General features: G+C 37.7%; 1 protein-coding gene across 4 annotated transcripts in view; it reads right to left on the bottom strand.

The window, feature by feature from the left end:
* Positions 1-17002, bottom strand: part of SMC5 (structural maintenance of chromosomes 5) — a 103057-nt gene that overhangs the window by 18377 nt on the left and 67678 nt on the right. For 3 of the 4 annotated variants that reach the window (XM_004375800.1, XM_023730852.1, XM_023730853.1), the window contains 5 exons: positions 10862-10987; positions 8251-8295; positions 7727-7822; positions 7161-7265; positions 6818-6937 (listed from right to left, as the gene is read on the bottom strand). In XM_004375800.1, the coding sequence (XP_004375857.1) occupies positions 6818-6937; positions 7161-7265; positions 7727-7822; positions 8251-8295; positions 10862-10987 (492 nt within the window). The remainder of the gene's footprint in view (positions 1-6817; positions 6938-7160; positions 7266-7726; positions 7823-8250; positions 8296-10861; positions 10988-17002) is intronic. The other variant, XM_023730851.1, reaches the window with a different exon arrangement.

Genomic DNA, 17002 nt, shown 5'->3' with positions numbered 1-17002 from the left:
CAAAGGTTCTGGTAGGATGTGTTTTCATTCTCATTTGATTCTATGAATTTCTTTATTCCACCCTTAATTTCTTCTATAACCCAGTAGTTTTTGAGCAAGGTGTTGTTCACTTTCCGTGTGTTTGATTTTTTTCCTTGCTTTTTGTGTTGTTGATTTCTACTTTTATGGCTTTATGGTCAGAAAAGATGCTCTGTAATATTTCGACGCTTTGGATTTTGTTAAGGCTTAGCCTAACATGTGGTCTATTCTGGGGAATGCTCCATGTGGCGTTGGAAAAGAAAGTATACTTAGCTGCTGTTGGGTAGAGTGTTTGGTATATGTCTATGGGATCAAGTTGGTTGATTGTAGCATTTCACTCTTCCGTATCTTTGTTGAGCTTCTTTCTGGATGTTCTGTCCTTCACCAAAAGTGTGTTGAAGTCTCCTACTACTATTGTGGAGCCGTCTCTCTCTCTTTTCAGTACCACTAGAGTTTGTTTTATGTATTTTGGAGCCCTGTCGTTGGGTGTATAAATATTTATTATACTTATGTCCTCCTGGTGTACTGACCCTTTAATCATTATATACTATCCTTCCTTATCCTTTGTGGTGGATTTTACTTTAAAGTCTATTTTCTCAGAGATTCATATTGCCATTCCTGCCCTTTTTTGAGTGCTGTTTGCTTGATATATTTTTTTCCATCCTTTGAGTTTTAGTTTGTTTGTGTCTTTAAGTCTAAGGTGTGTCTCTTGTAGGCAGCATAGAGACGGATCATACTTTTTTTCCAATCTGTCACTCTCTCTTTATTGGTGCATTTAGTCCATTTACATTCAGTGTAATTATTGATAGTTATGAGTTTAGTGCTGTCATTTTGATGTCTTTTTTGGTGTGCTGCTCACAGCTTCTTTGTTCCACTTAATTTTCTGTGCTGAGTCACTTTTCTATATGTATTTTCCTTTCATCTTTTTCCTTCTTGTTGATTTTGTGTTTGCTGAGTCTTTATATTTTTCCAGTTTTTTATTTTGACTTGTAGGACTGTTAGTTTCCTTTGTGGTTACCTTAATATTTACCTGTATTTTTCTAAGTTTATAGCAGTCTCTTATTTCTTTATATCGCCTTGACTTCTTCTCCATATGAAAAATCTATGTCTACGTTTTTGAAGTCCCTTTTTTTTTGTTTTAATGTTGTCATCTTTTACATATTAACATCTGTTTCCCCATTTTCAGTGTTTTAGCTTTGACTTACTTTTGTGACTTCCCTATCTGGGTTGATATCTGGTCGCTCTATCCTGTGTTCTAGTCTTGGGTTGTTACCTGATGTTACTGATTTTCTAACCAAAAGACTCCCTTTAGTATTTCTTGTAATTCCGGTTTGGTTTTTGCAAATTCCCTAAACTTCTGTTTATCTGGAAATACCCTAATTTCACCATCATATTTGAGAGACAGTTTTGCTGGATATATAATTCTTGGCTGGCAGTTTATTTCCTTACAGGCTTTATATACGTCAACCTTTTGCCTTCTTGCCTGCATAGTTTATGCTTAGTACTCCAAGCTTATTCTTATTGACTCCCCGTTGTAGATGACTTTTCGTTTAACCCTAGGTGCTCTTAAAAGTCTCTCTTTCTCTTTGGTTTTGGAAAGTTGGATTATAATATGTCTTGGTGACTTTCTTTTGGGATCTACCTTATGTGGGGTTCAATGAGCATTTTGGATAGGTATCTTCTCATCTTTCATGATATCAGGGAAGTTTTCTGCCAACAAATCTTCAACAATTCTCTCTGTATTTCCTGTTATCCCCCGTTCTGGTACTCCAATCATTTGTAGGTTATTCCTCTTGATAGCGTTCCCACATAATTCTTAGGGTTTCTTCATTTTTTTAAATCCTTTCGTCTGATTTTTCCTCAAATAAGTTGGTGTCAAGTACTTTATCCTTCAGTCTCACTAGTTCTGACTTCCATTGCCTCAATTCTGCTCCTATGTCTTTCTATTGAGTTGTCTAATTCTGACATTTTATTGTTAATCTTCTGGATTTCTGATTGCTGTCTCTCTATGGATTCTTGCAGCCTGTTAAATTTGTCATTATGCTCTTCTCTAATCTTTTTAATTTACTCTACTGTGTGTTCTGCATTTTGCTTAACTTCCTTCCTAATTTCTTAAAGAGTTCTGTATATTTATCTTTTTTATTCCTCCTCTGGAAAATTTCTAGATTCTTCATTTTGGGAGCTTGCTGAAGCCACCATGGATTGCCTCTTTATGTGATTTGACATTGACTGCTGTCTGCGAGCCATCAATAAGTTATTGTATTTATTTTATGTTTGCTTACCGTGTCCTAGCTTCTTGTTTTGTTTTGATATGCCCAAATATGCTGCTCATATGAGCTAGTTTGATTATTGGCACCTTTGAAGCTCTAGTGTCCTGTCACCACGTGGTTATATCTGTTACAGGTATGTGAGCTCAGGAGTCCACCCACTCCTCCTGTATGGATTCAGCTCAGGTGCCCAGGTAGATAGACACCAAGTGTGTGGTACAGGCTCTCACTTACAGTCTAGACAGGTATGGGTGATTGGTGCAGGCACAGGCATCTGGCTGTGGCACGGCGACACTCTTAGCAAGGCAGGGGGCTGACGTCTGCCCCTGAGTGTCCAGGAGGAAGGCATGTTCCTGTTCCCTAGAGCACGTAGGTAGGTGGGTTTTGCAGCCGGACTATGAGCAGCTAATGCTGTTGGCTGTAAGGACTGGGGGGCAGCACCTCTTATTTATGGGCCCCTATCACAGGTGGCTAGGTGGCATGGGTGGAGCCACCAGTCTTCAGGCCCTTGATGTGGGTAGGTGAAGATCCTGCTTAATGGGCAGAGGAGTGTCAAATGTCAAGAACCTGCCATTTCACAGCTGAAACAGTTGAAGTTAGACTTCCAGTATATACCTTGCTGTACTGTGGTAACGAGGGCCTACGCTGCTGGAATGGGTCCACACAAGTCTCTGCAGGGGGAAAGCCACTCAAAGTCTGTGGATCCCTTATGCCTCTGCCTAGGCAAAGGACCTGTGCCTACCTTGGGTTCCTGGCTTAGGGGAGCCAGCAGTTTATTTTTTCCCCATTCGTTAATTTGTTCATACTCCAAGGCAGGGAGAATGGCTCCAGCTATGTGACAGATCCTACTTCTGGCCCAGGGGACTCAGCAATTGCTGAAGCCGGTCCAGGACCCAGTGCAGAGCTGGGAGCACGGAGGTAAATGGGAGAGAAGTTGTTCCCTAAGGGGGGTGTTTTTGATCCGCACGGTATGCCGTATGCAAGTACTTATCTTTCACCGATCCAGGGCTGCTTCTCACTGATTCTGGGTGGCCGTGTAGACTCTTTGGTGCTGGGTCTCTCCCGGTGCAGAAAACGTGCCTCCCGTGCACCAATGCTTGCCTGCCTCACCGCTCACCCCCAAGCTGATCAGGCCTGAACAGCTCAGGCTCTAGCCAGGTCAGGTCTGGCAACTCCTCGCTGCTTCCAAACTGTCTCTCCCTCCCCCTGCCACTCAGTCCAGTTCCTCAACTCTGCCTTTGATGTTCAGGGCTCCCAGACTGCCATATATAATAGATTCACTTGTTTTTTCAGCTCTTTGTTGTAAGAGGGTCCACAGGAAGTGTCTGACTACTCTGCCATCTTCGCCCCGCCTCTAAAATGAAATTCTTGATAACTTCAATATTTTCTCCAGTTATTATGACACTGCTTATTGGTCCAATTGTGAGGGTTTTTGTTGTCTTTATGTTGAGGTGTAATCCATACTGAAGACTGTAGTCTTTAATCTTTATCAATAAGTGTTTCAAGTTCTCTTGCTTTCAGCAAGCAAGGTTGTGTCATCTGCATATCGCAGGCTGTTGAGTCTTCCTCCAAATCTGATGATCCGTTTTTCTTCATGCAGCCCAGTTTCTTGGATTATCTGCTCAGCATACAGACTGAATACTATGGTGAAAGGAAGTAATCCTGAAGCACACCTTTCCTGATTTTAAACCAGGCAGTATCCCCTTGTTCTGTATGAACGACTGCCTCTTGGTCTATGAATAGGTTCCTCATGAGCACAATTAAGTGTTATGGAATTCCCATTCTTCGCAATGTTATCCATTAATTTGTTATGATCCACACAGTTGAATGCCTTTGCGTAGTCAATAAAATACAGTTAACACCTTTCTATTATTCTCTGTTTTCAGCCAAGATCCATCAGACATCAGCAATGATATTCCTCGTTCCACACTCTTCTGAATCCAGCTTGAAGTTCTGGTAGCTCTCTGTCGATGTACTGCCGCAACCACTTTTGAATAATCTTCAGCAAAAGTTACCTGCATGTGATATTAATATTGTTTGATAATTTCTGCATTTTGTTAGATCACTTTTCTTTGGAATGGGCACAAATAAAGATGTCTTCCAGTTGGTTGGTCATGTAGCTGCCTTCCAAATTTCTTGGCACAGATGAGTGGGCGCTTCCAGTGTTGCACCCATTTGCTAAAACATCTCAACTGGCATTCTGTCAATTCTTGGAGCTTTGTTTCTTGCCAATGCCTTCAGTGCTGCTTGGACTTCTTCCTTCAGCACCATGGTTCTTGATCAAACGCTACCTCCTGAAATGGCTGAAGGTAGATCAACTGTTTTTGGTATATGACCTAGATTAAAGAATGGGATTTCTATGACAGGTCAAGTCCACAAGCTACATTCTGTTTACTTGATCATATTTAGGTCTTATCTGGTCAAGCTGTTTGATAAAGACTCTGCAGTTACTGTGAGTCTCATCAAGCTATTCATAAGCAAATTTTCATCCTATAAAAGCTATACCTATTCACCAGACCTATTCAGTCAGTATGCTGAACAAATAATCCGAGAATCTGGAGTATATGAAGAAGAACGGGGCATCACGATTGGAGGAAGACTCTTTAACAACCTGCATTATGCAGATGAAACATCTTGCTTGCTGTAAGTGAAGACGACTTGAAGCGCTTACTAATGAAGGAGAAAGACCACAGCCTTCAATATGGATTACACCTCAAAATAAAGAAAACAAAAATCCTCACAACTGGACCAATAAGCAACATCATGATAAACAAAGACTGAGGTTGTCAAGGATTTCATTTTACTTGGATCCACAATCAACACCCATGGAAGCAGCAGTCAAGAAATCAAAGACGCATTGCATTGAGCAAACTGGCTGCAAAAGACCTCTTTAAAGTGTTGAAAAGCAAAGATGTCACCTTGAGGACTAATGTGTGCTTGACCCCTAACCCAAGCCATGGTGTTTTCAATCGCCTCACATGCATGAGAAAGCTGGACAATGAATAAGAAAGACCGAAGAAGTACTGACGCCTTTGAATTGTGGTGTTGGCAAAGAAAACTGAATATACCATGAACTGCCAGAAGAATGAACAAATCTGTCTTGGAAGAAGTAAAACCAGAATGTTCCTCAGAAGCAAGGATGGCGAGACTACGTCTCACATACTTTGGACATGTTATCAGGAAAGGATCAGTCCCTGGAGAAGGACATCACGCTTGGTTAAGGAGAGAGTCAGTGAAGAAGAGGAAGACCCTCGACAAGACGGGACTGACACAATGGCTGCATAAATGGGCTCAAGCATAGCAGTAATTGTGAGGATGGAGCAGGATCGGGCAGTTTTCGTTCTGTTGCTCACAGGGTCGTTATGAGTTGGAACTGACTAGACAGCACCTAACAACAACATAAAAGCTACATAACTTTTACAGGAGAGGCAGTATTTAAGAGCTTAGGCTCTGGGGTCAGGTATGGAGTTTGCTTCTCAATTTTGCCACTTGCTAGTCAGTTAGTAACCTTTAGTAAAGTTACTTTATCTTTAAAGTTTCAGCTTCTTTGTTTTCATAGGGACAATAAAGTACCTACTTCATAGGATTGTTGTGAGGATTAAACAACAAACTCAAAAGTGTTAGCATAGTGCCTGACACAGAGGAAGCATATTATATATTAGTTATTATTATTACTATAATACATCCCTTAATTCTAAAAGCCCAAAGACTGGGCAGATGACAATTACTGTAGCAAGGTCTAGTATCTTACTAGCACCTGAAAGTGAAATGACGTTCTCACGTGAAGTAACTGAAGAAGTCATGGGACAAAGCTGTTAAAGGGCAGAAGGTGCTTTCTTGCTTTAAATTTACATAACTAAAATGCAAAATTATCAAGGTATAAATAAAATAATTATTTTCTTTATTGTCTTTTCTTATTTTAAAATAACTTTTACTATGGAAATAATTCCAACATATACCAAATTAGAACACTAAAATGAGCCCAAGCAACCATATTACATACGATGAAAACACAGTCATTCTTGTTTCACGTGTAACTCCACCCATGTCTCCTTTTCAAGTGAAATCCTAGCTCATCTCTTTACACACTACTTAACAGCAAACTTATTTTACCCAAAATGGCAATGTATAAACTTTTAGCTCAAGAAATTAGTAACAAATTTTCAAATATTTCCATTCGTGTGAAATTCTCTTAAATTCTTGACCAAAGGAAAACCACTGATACATACTATATTTCAATTATGTTTGCCAATTTGTGAATGACTCTTTAAACTTGGGCAGTTGTAGATTTATGAAGCAATGCATTTGTTTATCACAGCTGACTTATCATTACTTAGACCAGATATAAAAAGAGCTAGTAAGGTATTAGTCACTAATCTCAAGTCATCAAGGGGAAAAAAAAAAAAAGCAACCCTGATGGAATCCCATAGGCGGTCTTTAAGTGTAACTCTAAGTAAACAAGTAACTTACTCGTATTTTTAGTACATAGTTAAAATGACTTGCGAAGAAACATATATGAAACGCACTTTTACCTCATTGTCTGTATGAAGATCAACTTCACCAGCACACTGCATAGAACTAAAAAAACTGCTGAATTTTTCATTAATTTTTTCTACCAGCTCTTTTAAAGGATTTAGCCATCTTTCTTTCACCTACAATTAAAAACAATATAAAAACACAATTTAAAAGAAATGCTACTATATTCCAATACAAAATTTCACAAAAAACAAATTTAACAGCAATATCAATTTGGCCATAAGAACACACACTGCACTTTTTTCTCTTAAAAGCGTATCATTCCATTTTACATTAGTCTAATTCTCATATCATTAATGATAAGTGTATGATAAAAAAAGACAAAAATTAAACAATTACCTGTGAAATGTTTTCCCTGTATTTATCCAGTTCAACTTTCTTTCTCTTTAGTTCCTCAGTTAATTGTTCTATTTCTTCTTCTCTTTTTGTGTATTCCTCAACAACCTGGCAGGAAAAAAAAAATTAAATCTACCAAAGGATAAAATTAGATAAAATTTTGCATCAATTAAAATCTTAACTGAAAATACCAATTGTGTTGTATTGTTTGTATGCAATTAATTTATGTTCTTATAACATACTGAAAATGCCGTTTTTGTATCCTTGAAAAAATATTAGACATTACAGTATTTCAGGTTAGCCCAACTACTATCCTTTTTATAAAGAAAAGGCACAGAACACTGTGTTCCTTAGGAAGAATCTATTTAAAATTCTAATAGATTCAGAATCTGGCATTTAAAGCACATTGTTCCTGCTGTCTAGCTTATTATTACCAAGAGCTCTGGTACAGAGTGGGAGGCAAGTACTAGAGGGAAGTGTGTGTGTGTGTGTGTGTGTGTGTCTGTGTGTGTGTGTGCAGAGGTGGTGGTGGTGACTGTTGCAGAATGGGAACAGGAAAAGAGGCATACTGTAGGATTTAGTCCTGTGAAGCAAGACGCTCTTGATCTTTCTTCAGTTAATAAAGCATCAATTTCATCCAATGTGTTCGGAAGATCTTGGAAAGCCTAAAGGAAAAAAATTGTCCATCATTACTGATAGTATAGTAAAAATACATTCAAATGGTTTAACGAAAAATTATCTGCTGAGTAGCTACTACGTGATCAACAGCATGCTAACAAACAACAACAATACAAAGGAATTATAAACAGGGTTTTTTGCCTTCAAAAAGCTCACACTTTAAGAGACTACAAAACGTACACACTTAATAACACTGGATAACACCTTAAGGCAGTGTATTGATGCTGAAAATTAAAATAAGTGTACACATCATATAGGCTATGGGAATTTAGAGAAAGGAAGTATCAGTTCATGCTACAAGAGAGTTAAGAGAATTCAGAGACCTAGAATTCAGTTCTGGGCCTTAAAGCAAATGGCTAGGGAAAAGCAGAGAAGGGGGAATGGGAGCTTGGAAAAAAGAATGAGCACTGCATACCATGGGGGGTGAGGAGTTGTGTCCATTTGGAATGGTGGGTACTTGCTGAATTGGTAGAATGGGTCCAGAATATGTGGGGCATTGAAAGAGAGCAAGAAGTTAGAACTTTATACCATAATTATGAAGAACTACAAAAGCATCCTAAGAATCCAATTACTTTGACAGAATTTCACCACCGTACTATCTTCTGAGTCCATGCCACAGAGACAAATTAGAACAGACATTTTCCTACAAAGGGAGGCAAGCAGTATACCGTTTTGCCTAGTACAACCTGCGAAGTCCATACACTACAAGCTACAAAATGAGTCTTGAAATCCTGAAAAGGATCTTAAACATTATATTATGATAACTTAATCTCAATAATTTTTTTGGTATGTAATGTATATTTTGCTGAATCTCTGACTTCTCTACTGAGCTCTGAATTCATCTGCCAACACTTACTTCATGTCTCCACTTGACTCTAATAAACCAAACCAAACCCGTTGCCATCAAGTCGATTCCAACTTATAGCGATCCTACAAGGACAGAGGAGAACTGCCAGAGGGTTTCCAAGGAGCGGCTGACAACCTTTTGGTTAGCAGCCAAGCTCTTAACCATTGCACCGTCAGATGGTGAAACAAAAATCTTCATTTCACTCACTTTCCCTATCCCTTTGAGCAAACCTATTTCTCATCTGATCGTCTCCATTTCAGTAAATGGCATCAGCATTTGTTCAGGTGAAAAATTTAGGAGTTCTCTCTTACCCTTCACCTCAAATCCATCAGCAAGTCCTGCTGGCTCTGTCATTAAAACATACTCCGAAGCTATCAATTTCTTTCTCTACGGCTGCCACCCTAATCCAAGCCACTATAATCTCCTGCCTGGCCCAAAGTAATAACCTTCTAAACGATCTCCTTGCTTTCATTCTTAAATTCCTACTGTATTCTCCATATAGCAGCTACAGTGCTTTTTTTATAAGCTGAAATTAGTCACATCCCTCGTCTGCTTAAACTCCTCCCATGGGTTCCATCTTAAAAAGAATAGAACCCAAACTGCGTGTATGGTTTATAAGGCCCTACATGATTTGGTTTTTGCCAGTTAGATTTTTAGATCCACTGAGTTTTTTTCTATTCCCAAACATGCTATACATTCTTCTGCTTTCAGGGGCTTTGTACTGCTCTCTCTGCCTGGAATACTTTCCCCTCAAATCTTCACTAATTTCTTCTCTTCAATCAGGACTCATCTACAGTAGTATCCTCTCACAGGAGCCTTCCCTAACCAACCTCCCATCCCTGTCACTCTATTCCCTTACGTTGTTTTATTTTTCTTCTTAGCACCTCTCGCTACCCGATATTATCTACTTGCTTGTTGATTTGTTTGTTGTTTTATTGTCTGCTCCACCCTCTAAACTAGAATCTAAGTTTTAGTAGAGAAGAAAGTATATCTGTCTTGTTCAGTGCTTGATATACAGCAAGTAATACACTTTTAATGAATGAATATATGAATTATCTTCTAATTTTGTTCCTTTCTAAAACAGTATAACTTATCAAGGATTGAATCATGCTACTTCCTGAAAGAAAAAGTAGTACAGATATTGTACTAATTACTTATTTCATGGTAGCACAATGTATTTTGGAGAAGTTCTAGCATATATTTAGAAATAAATGCCTTAACTTGTTTTACAAATACCTACTAAATGACTCCTATGTACCCAAATAGTCAAAGTCATTCTCTGTTGTCTCTCTGTCTGATATCATGGAATAAAATTTTTGAGGGTTTGAAAATTATAATTCAAATTAGTCATTTTCCAGTTCTGTTTATACAGTTAGTAGACATTTTATTATCTATTGATATAGGTAACGTTTGAAATTAAGGATTAAAAAAACCATGCAAATATGATATTTAGAAATACATTTCCTAATTTTATTTTGACATTATTCTGAGAGTAGGCATGTAGGCACAGTATCATTCCAACCTATTAGATAAAGCCTAGGGTCACAGGGCTATGTAATTATTATGGTGAAACTTAGATTAAAGGGTAGTATTTCCTCATTTTACTCAGGGCTTTGTAAGCATATAAAATATAACAGAAATAAAGATAGGCTCTTTTCACCTTTCCTTATTGGCAGATGCTAGCCCTGAAGATTCAACTTCCACTGAACACCAATTAAGCACCCCAACTTCTAGGAAAACGTTTTTATTTCAATTTTGTTTTTCTAAATATCAACTCCAGTTACTATTTCTAATATACCAATTACTGGTACTGTTTCCATGAAAAACTACATCTCATCTTGTAGAAAAACTCCAACTCCAACTCTTAAAGGTAGCTTGGGGAGAAAAACCTGCTTTTATTAGAACAATGAATGTTATTGTACCAATGATTCTGCAAGTTAACACACATTTTAAGAAATTTAGTACTAAGTAGTAAGACTGATTAAGCCTGAGTTTGAATATAGTAGAGAAAATCTATTAAAATTATATACATTCAGTTTAAAAATGGGGGAAAAAAAATCCCATGCTTTTCATGGCACAGCATGTTTTTCATGGCTGATTACAATGCCTAACACACTGTGAGCTTAAAAGGAATGTGTTAAATATGGTAACTGAGGCATTATATACAGTTTATACTTACTGTCTGGTATTCTTGAGGAACAGTCTGCTCAGCACCGAGGTTACATACTTGCCTAGCTCTCTTCATAAGTTCCTTGCATTTCTGCAACAGTCTCTGTCTATTTTCATCCAATTCAATGAAATTTTGCTATTACAAGAAAAAGCAATATTTTGAAAATTTGAATGTTATCATTAAATCAGAGGGCTCTTTTATTAAAACATCACATTACAACAAATAAATTACTGAAATCTGATTACGATAAACAAATCATCTGAAACCACATCTCAAACCATGATAGCCTTCATTATGAAGGTTAAATTTGAACTTAAACTTTACATCAGCACATTTCTCTAATTCATAAGAGCTCTGAAATTTAAATTGAATTGTCTTTTTCTGAATTGATTTAACTTAGCTATATATAATCATACTCTAATAAAATTTGAAATACATAGTACGTAGGCTTCCTGTCAGAAAACGCAGCACTCAAATGCAGGTAGAACCTTTAAATAGTGTTTGATAGTTTCCACGTATCTTTCATGTAGTTATCATTTACTCATGAACTCATTCATTCCTTCACCAAATAATTACTGAGAACCTATTAAGTGCCAGTACTATACTGCATACTGAACAGAGAAAGGTGAAGGAGAAAGATACATAAATCATTACCATAACAGGAACAGCTACTATTTAACGAACACTTATTGCATGCTAGACCCTTGGCTATGTACTTCACTTACATTATCCCCTTTACTTCTCACAATAACACCGTACAGTAATATTGTCCCATCTTGCGCATTAAAAACAAAAAGAATTAAGCAACTTGTCCAAGTTCACATTTACTAAGAGGCTGTCAGGATTCACATCCGTGTGTACTTATAGAACACATGCTCTTTTCATTACAGCATGATGCCTCTCAGTGGGAGCAGATCGGAAGGAGTGAAATGAAGAGTATGCGTGGTGGGGGCAGGGAATGCAGGGAGGCAAGAGTAGTCATCATGGAAGCTATGACAATTGAATAGTCTTAATGAACATGTAAGAAACTACTAACGGAGAAGCAGCAGAAGGCATTCTAAGTATAGGTGATTATGGATGTAAAGGCATAGAAGCCTCAATCACCCACTTACTTTGGAAACAAGTAACCTAATATTTGGTTGGAACGGAGGTATCTATAAGGATGTAAAAGATTAAGGTAGAAAGCTGGGCAAGGACCAGATGGCAAAAGTTTCACCTGTAATGAGGAGGACATCTGACTTACTGAATGTGTCCTGTGGGCCAAGCATTGCTATAACCACTATCCTATACATAATTGGTCCAAGGGAGAAGAATATTGAATATACCATGGACTGCCAAAAGAACGAACAAATCTGTCTTGGAAGAAGTACCACCAGAATGCTCCTTAGAAGCAGAATGGTGAGACTGTGTCTCACATACTTTGGACACGTTATCGGGGGGATCAGTCCCTGGAGAAGGACATTATGCTTGGTAAAGTAGAGGGTCAGTGAAAAGGAGGAAGACCCTAAAAGAGATGGACTGACACAGTGGCTGCAAACAATGGGCTTAAGCACAACAACGATTGTGAGGATGGTGCAGGACCAGGCAGTGTTTCATTCTGTTGTACACACGGTCGCTATGAGTCGGAACCGACGCGACAGCAACTAACAACATATGTAACTGGAGTCTCTGGGAGGTCAAAACAGTTACAGCTGCTAACCAAAAGGTTGGAGGTTCAAGTCTACTCAGAAGCAACTCAGAAGAAAGGTCCATCTTCACTGATTTTACTTCTGAAAAATCAGCCACTGAAAACCCTATGGAGCACAGTTTTACTCTGACACACATGGGATTGCCATGAGTTGGGACTGATTTGATGGCAACCGGTTTGGTTTCTTTCGTATATATGAATTAATCTAATCCCTATAACAATCTTAAATAATGGTATAATCTCTTCTTTTAGACATGGCTCAGTGATATTAAGTAGCTTGCCCAAGGTAACAGAACTAGCAGGTGACTGTTCAGAGAAAGACAACAGCTCTAGTTTGCACTTTCCATTAAACCTGAAACTTTGGTTTGCACAAAAATACTGGGTGGGGAGTGGGTATCGTTAAAACATTAATACTCTAGCCACATACCAGAACTATTCCATTAACGTCTCTGGGACCAAGGCCTGAATATCTCTATTATTAACAAAGCCTCTGGTGATTTTTATGCATACAAGCATGAGAACAAATAAACTAAACCAAAACAATAGTTATGATAAATAAAAGGACATAAACCGGACTGAAATGAAAATATAAGCAACCCTTGTACCCTTATTCCTCACTCACCAACTATCTCATTATCCAACATTTCACGTTAAAAAATGTACTATCCAACTATTTTGTGCATTAACGAAGTACACTGGGCAGTAATGAATGCCAAGCTACAAGGCAAGAGTAATGCTGGCTGTGATGGTTAAGGTTATGTGTCAGCTTGGCTGGGCCATGATTCTCAGTGGTTTGGCAGTTATGTAATGATGTAATTTGGCAGTTATATAATGACAGTCATCCTCTGTTTTGTGATCTGATGTGGTCATCCTCCATTTTTGCTTAACACTGATTTTTGCACAACGACCTGGTCTTTGGAACCTAACCATTCAATAAGTGAGGGGTGAGTGAGTGCACTAATCACTTAGTACTATGGTTCCTTATTAAATTAATCCCTCTGTTGCTACAGACTGAGAAAAATTAAAAAAAAAAAAAGGTTAAAGACTTCTACTCATCCCTACTCTTCTCTCTAGGGTCCACTGTACTCAGGCAAATATAAAAAACAAGGGACAGCTAGATAGAAACTAAACACTCCTAATGTCTACTCCTCTGGACTTGGCTAAAATAAAATATTAGAACATTTAGGGAAAGAAATATTCTTGAGTTGACTGTTTACGCCCTGGGCTTAGGAGGACCAAACCTCGTTCAACAGTTTCCCTCTGTTTAGTGGCATATGTTGAATAAAATCTCCATCTGAGAAAATGTTCTTTCTCTACGTACGTGTTTGTGACATACTTCTTCAAACAGCTTTTTTTTTTTTTTTTTAACACCACAATTCTTGCTGAGCTTTTATTTATTTTGTGGGGAGAGTATAATTATGTAAGATAATGTTGTAAAGTCAAGCTAGAGAAAAAGGCTTTATTTACATTTTTACTTAGAGTCTAGCCTTTAACAGTTAATAAAGAATAGAAAATATTCCATCTATATAAGACATAAAGGGGACAAAGGGGCAAAATTTACAAAACATCCCTCACCAAAATCTCAGGAAAGCTTACATTGTAAGTATATATTCTGGGAGAAATTAGTAAGTACTATTTCTTTTCTGAAATTCATTTTGAAAAAGTTCAGCTGTCACGAAAGGTGTATAGAAATACGCTGACATTAAACAAGGAAAAGCCTTTCTAAGAGAGCCCTCTAGTGGAAGAAATTATAATTATTTACAGAATTTCTTATTAAATAGCATTTTGCACATAAAACTTACTACAGTAAATATTCTATTTAATAATCTATTAAAATAAGAGCCAAATAATAAGGAAAACCATCTTCTATATGACAGGAATCAATAAGTGCTAGGTAGCATGAACTTTTACTATAATATAAGCTGTAAATTAAATTTCTTCACTTTTCCTTTCATATAAATACAAGCATCAAATTTCATTCCAGTTTGATTTTAAATTCAAATGTTAACTATAAGTCTTAGTACATATCAGAGAGAATACAGATTTCTGAATATGAAAATTATTTAATCATTTTTCTGTTTTTTAAATGTCAACTTCAATTTGAAATTTAGAAATCAGTGGTCTTAATTGCCTTTTTAATACACAAGATTACAAGTTCTATTCCAACAAATCTAATTGTAAACAATGAAGAAATGGCAATAATAGTATTTAACTGTAGGCAAATGCATAGAGACAAAAGTTTTATTAGTGGTTACCAAGGGCTGGGGGGAAATGGAGACTTATTACTTAAAGGGTACTGAGTTTTTGTTTAGGGGGATAAAAAACATTTGAAAATATATTGGTGATACTTACAAAATATGGTGAATATAATTAATGTCACTGAATTGAACAGTTCCAAATGGTTAAAATAGCAAGTATTTTGTTATATATATTTTACTAAAATAATACTATTTACTTGTTAAATGATTTTTTTTCTTCAAAATTATATATATATATCATTTGAGTTAAAATGTCTCCTCTGAAAATTGAGTTCTTTGTAGGAGGGCAGAAAGCAGGTAGGCAGAATAGAGAAGGCTGGATAAAAAACACAGAATTATCTCCTTAGTATTACGATAAACAAATACATTAAAAAATTTCCAACTCTTAAACTACTTTTCTTTTTTTTAAATGGTTAACTTTTTAGGATTTTTATTCTTTTTTTTAAATTGTACTTTAGATAAAGGTTTACAAAACAAACTAGCTTCTCATTAAACAGTTAGTACACATATTGTTTTATGACATTGGTTAGCAACCCCATGGCATGTCAATACTCTCCTTTCTAGACCTTGGGTACCCAATTACCAACCTTCCTGTCCCCTCCTGCCTCCTACTCCTTCCCCCTGGGCTGGTGTGCTCCTTTAGTCTCATTTTGTCCTATGGGCCTGTCTAATCTTTGGCTAAAAGGTGAATCTCAGCAGTGACTTCATTGCAGAGCTAAAATGGTGTCTGGAGGCCATACTCTCAGGGTTCCTCCAGTCTGTCAGGCCAGTCAGTCTGGTCTTTTTTTGAGTTAGAATTTTGTTCTACATTTTTCTCCAGCTCTGTCCGGGACCCTCTACTGTGATCCCAGTCAGAGCAGTCAGTGATGATAGCTGGGTACCACCATCTAGCTGTACTGGACTCAGTCTGGTAGAGGCTGAGGTAGTCGTGGTCTATTAGTCCTTTGGACTAATCTTTCCCTTGTGTCTTTAGTTTTCTTCATTTTCCCTTGCTCCTGAAGGAGTGAGACCATTGGAGTATCTTAGATGGCCGCTCACAGGCTTTTAAGACCCCAGACTCTACTCACCAAAGTAGAATGTAGAACATTTTCTTTACAAACTATGCTATGCCAATTGAGCTAGATGTTCCCAGAGACCATGGTCCCCACAGCCCTCAGCCCAGTAATTTGGTCCCTCAGGGAGTTTGGATTTGTCCATGGAGCTTCTATGCCCTTACCCTGAACAAGTTGTGCTGGCTTCCCCAGTATTGTGTACTGTCTTACCCTTCACCAAAGTTACCACTTACCTATTGTCTATTTAGTGTCTTACAACTACTATCAATGTTGATATAAATTTATATTTTTAAAGGAAACATTAGCTTCATGGTAGGCAGCACAAGTATCTTGATACGTATTATTAAATTCAATATTACTGCAAGTTAGGTAAGTATCGTTAACACTTATAGCTGCAGTTAAGGATCAGCTTGGAGTGGTTGGGCACCTGCTGAAGATCAAAAATCAAGTAGATCTGTTCACCTCTGTCAGCTTACTAAATTGTCCTAAAAATGTTCCAGAAGTTAGTAACATAATTACTTAACTGTGGCTCACAAACCATTTGTCTTTCTCTGGGGATGTTTTGTAGGTCTGGAAACCCTGTTGCCCTATTTACCTTCCAAAAATTTGAGGAAGTATCAAACTCCATGTTGGTTAGCTACCCCTATGTTCCCTCATAAGGAGCCCTGGTGGCGCAGTGTTTAAAGAGCTTGGCTGCTAACTGGAAGGTTAGCTGTTTGAACCCACCAGCTGCTCCAGGGAGAAAGATGTGGCAGTCTGCTTCCCTAAAGATTTACAGCCTTGGAAACCCTCTAAGGCAGTTCTATTCTGTCCTATAGGGTCGCTATGAGTCAGAATCGAGTCGATGGCAATGGGGTTTTTTTTTTTTGTTTTTTAAACATTCCCTCATGAATACAGGATCACTGGTGGTGCAGTGGTTAAGTGTTTGGCAGCTAACCAAAAGGTCAGCAGTTCGAATTCACCAGCTGCTTCTTGGAAACCCTATGGGGCAGTTTTATTCTGTCCGGTGGCTGAGTCAGAATCGACTCAAGGGCAATGGTTTTTCATATACAAACCTTACTCTAATCTCGTGTCAGCCTTTTATGAACTTGTTTTCATGATCAGGGTAAAGAGCAAAACTAGAAGAAGTAGTAATGGTTCCTTAGAATAATAT

This window comes from Trichechus manatus, unplaced genomic scaffold, assembly GCF_000243295.1.
Source record: "Trichechus manatus latirostris isolate Lorelei unplaced genomic scaffold, TriManLat1.0 scaffold00038, whole genome shotgun sequence".
NCBI lineage: Eukaryota > Metazoa > Chordata > Mammalia > Sirenia > Trichechidae > Trichechus > Trichechus manatus.
Note: the sequence above shows the minus strand (reverse complement) of the source record. Positions and strands in the feature narration are given on the sequence as shown.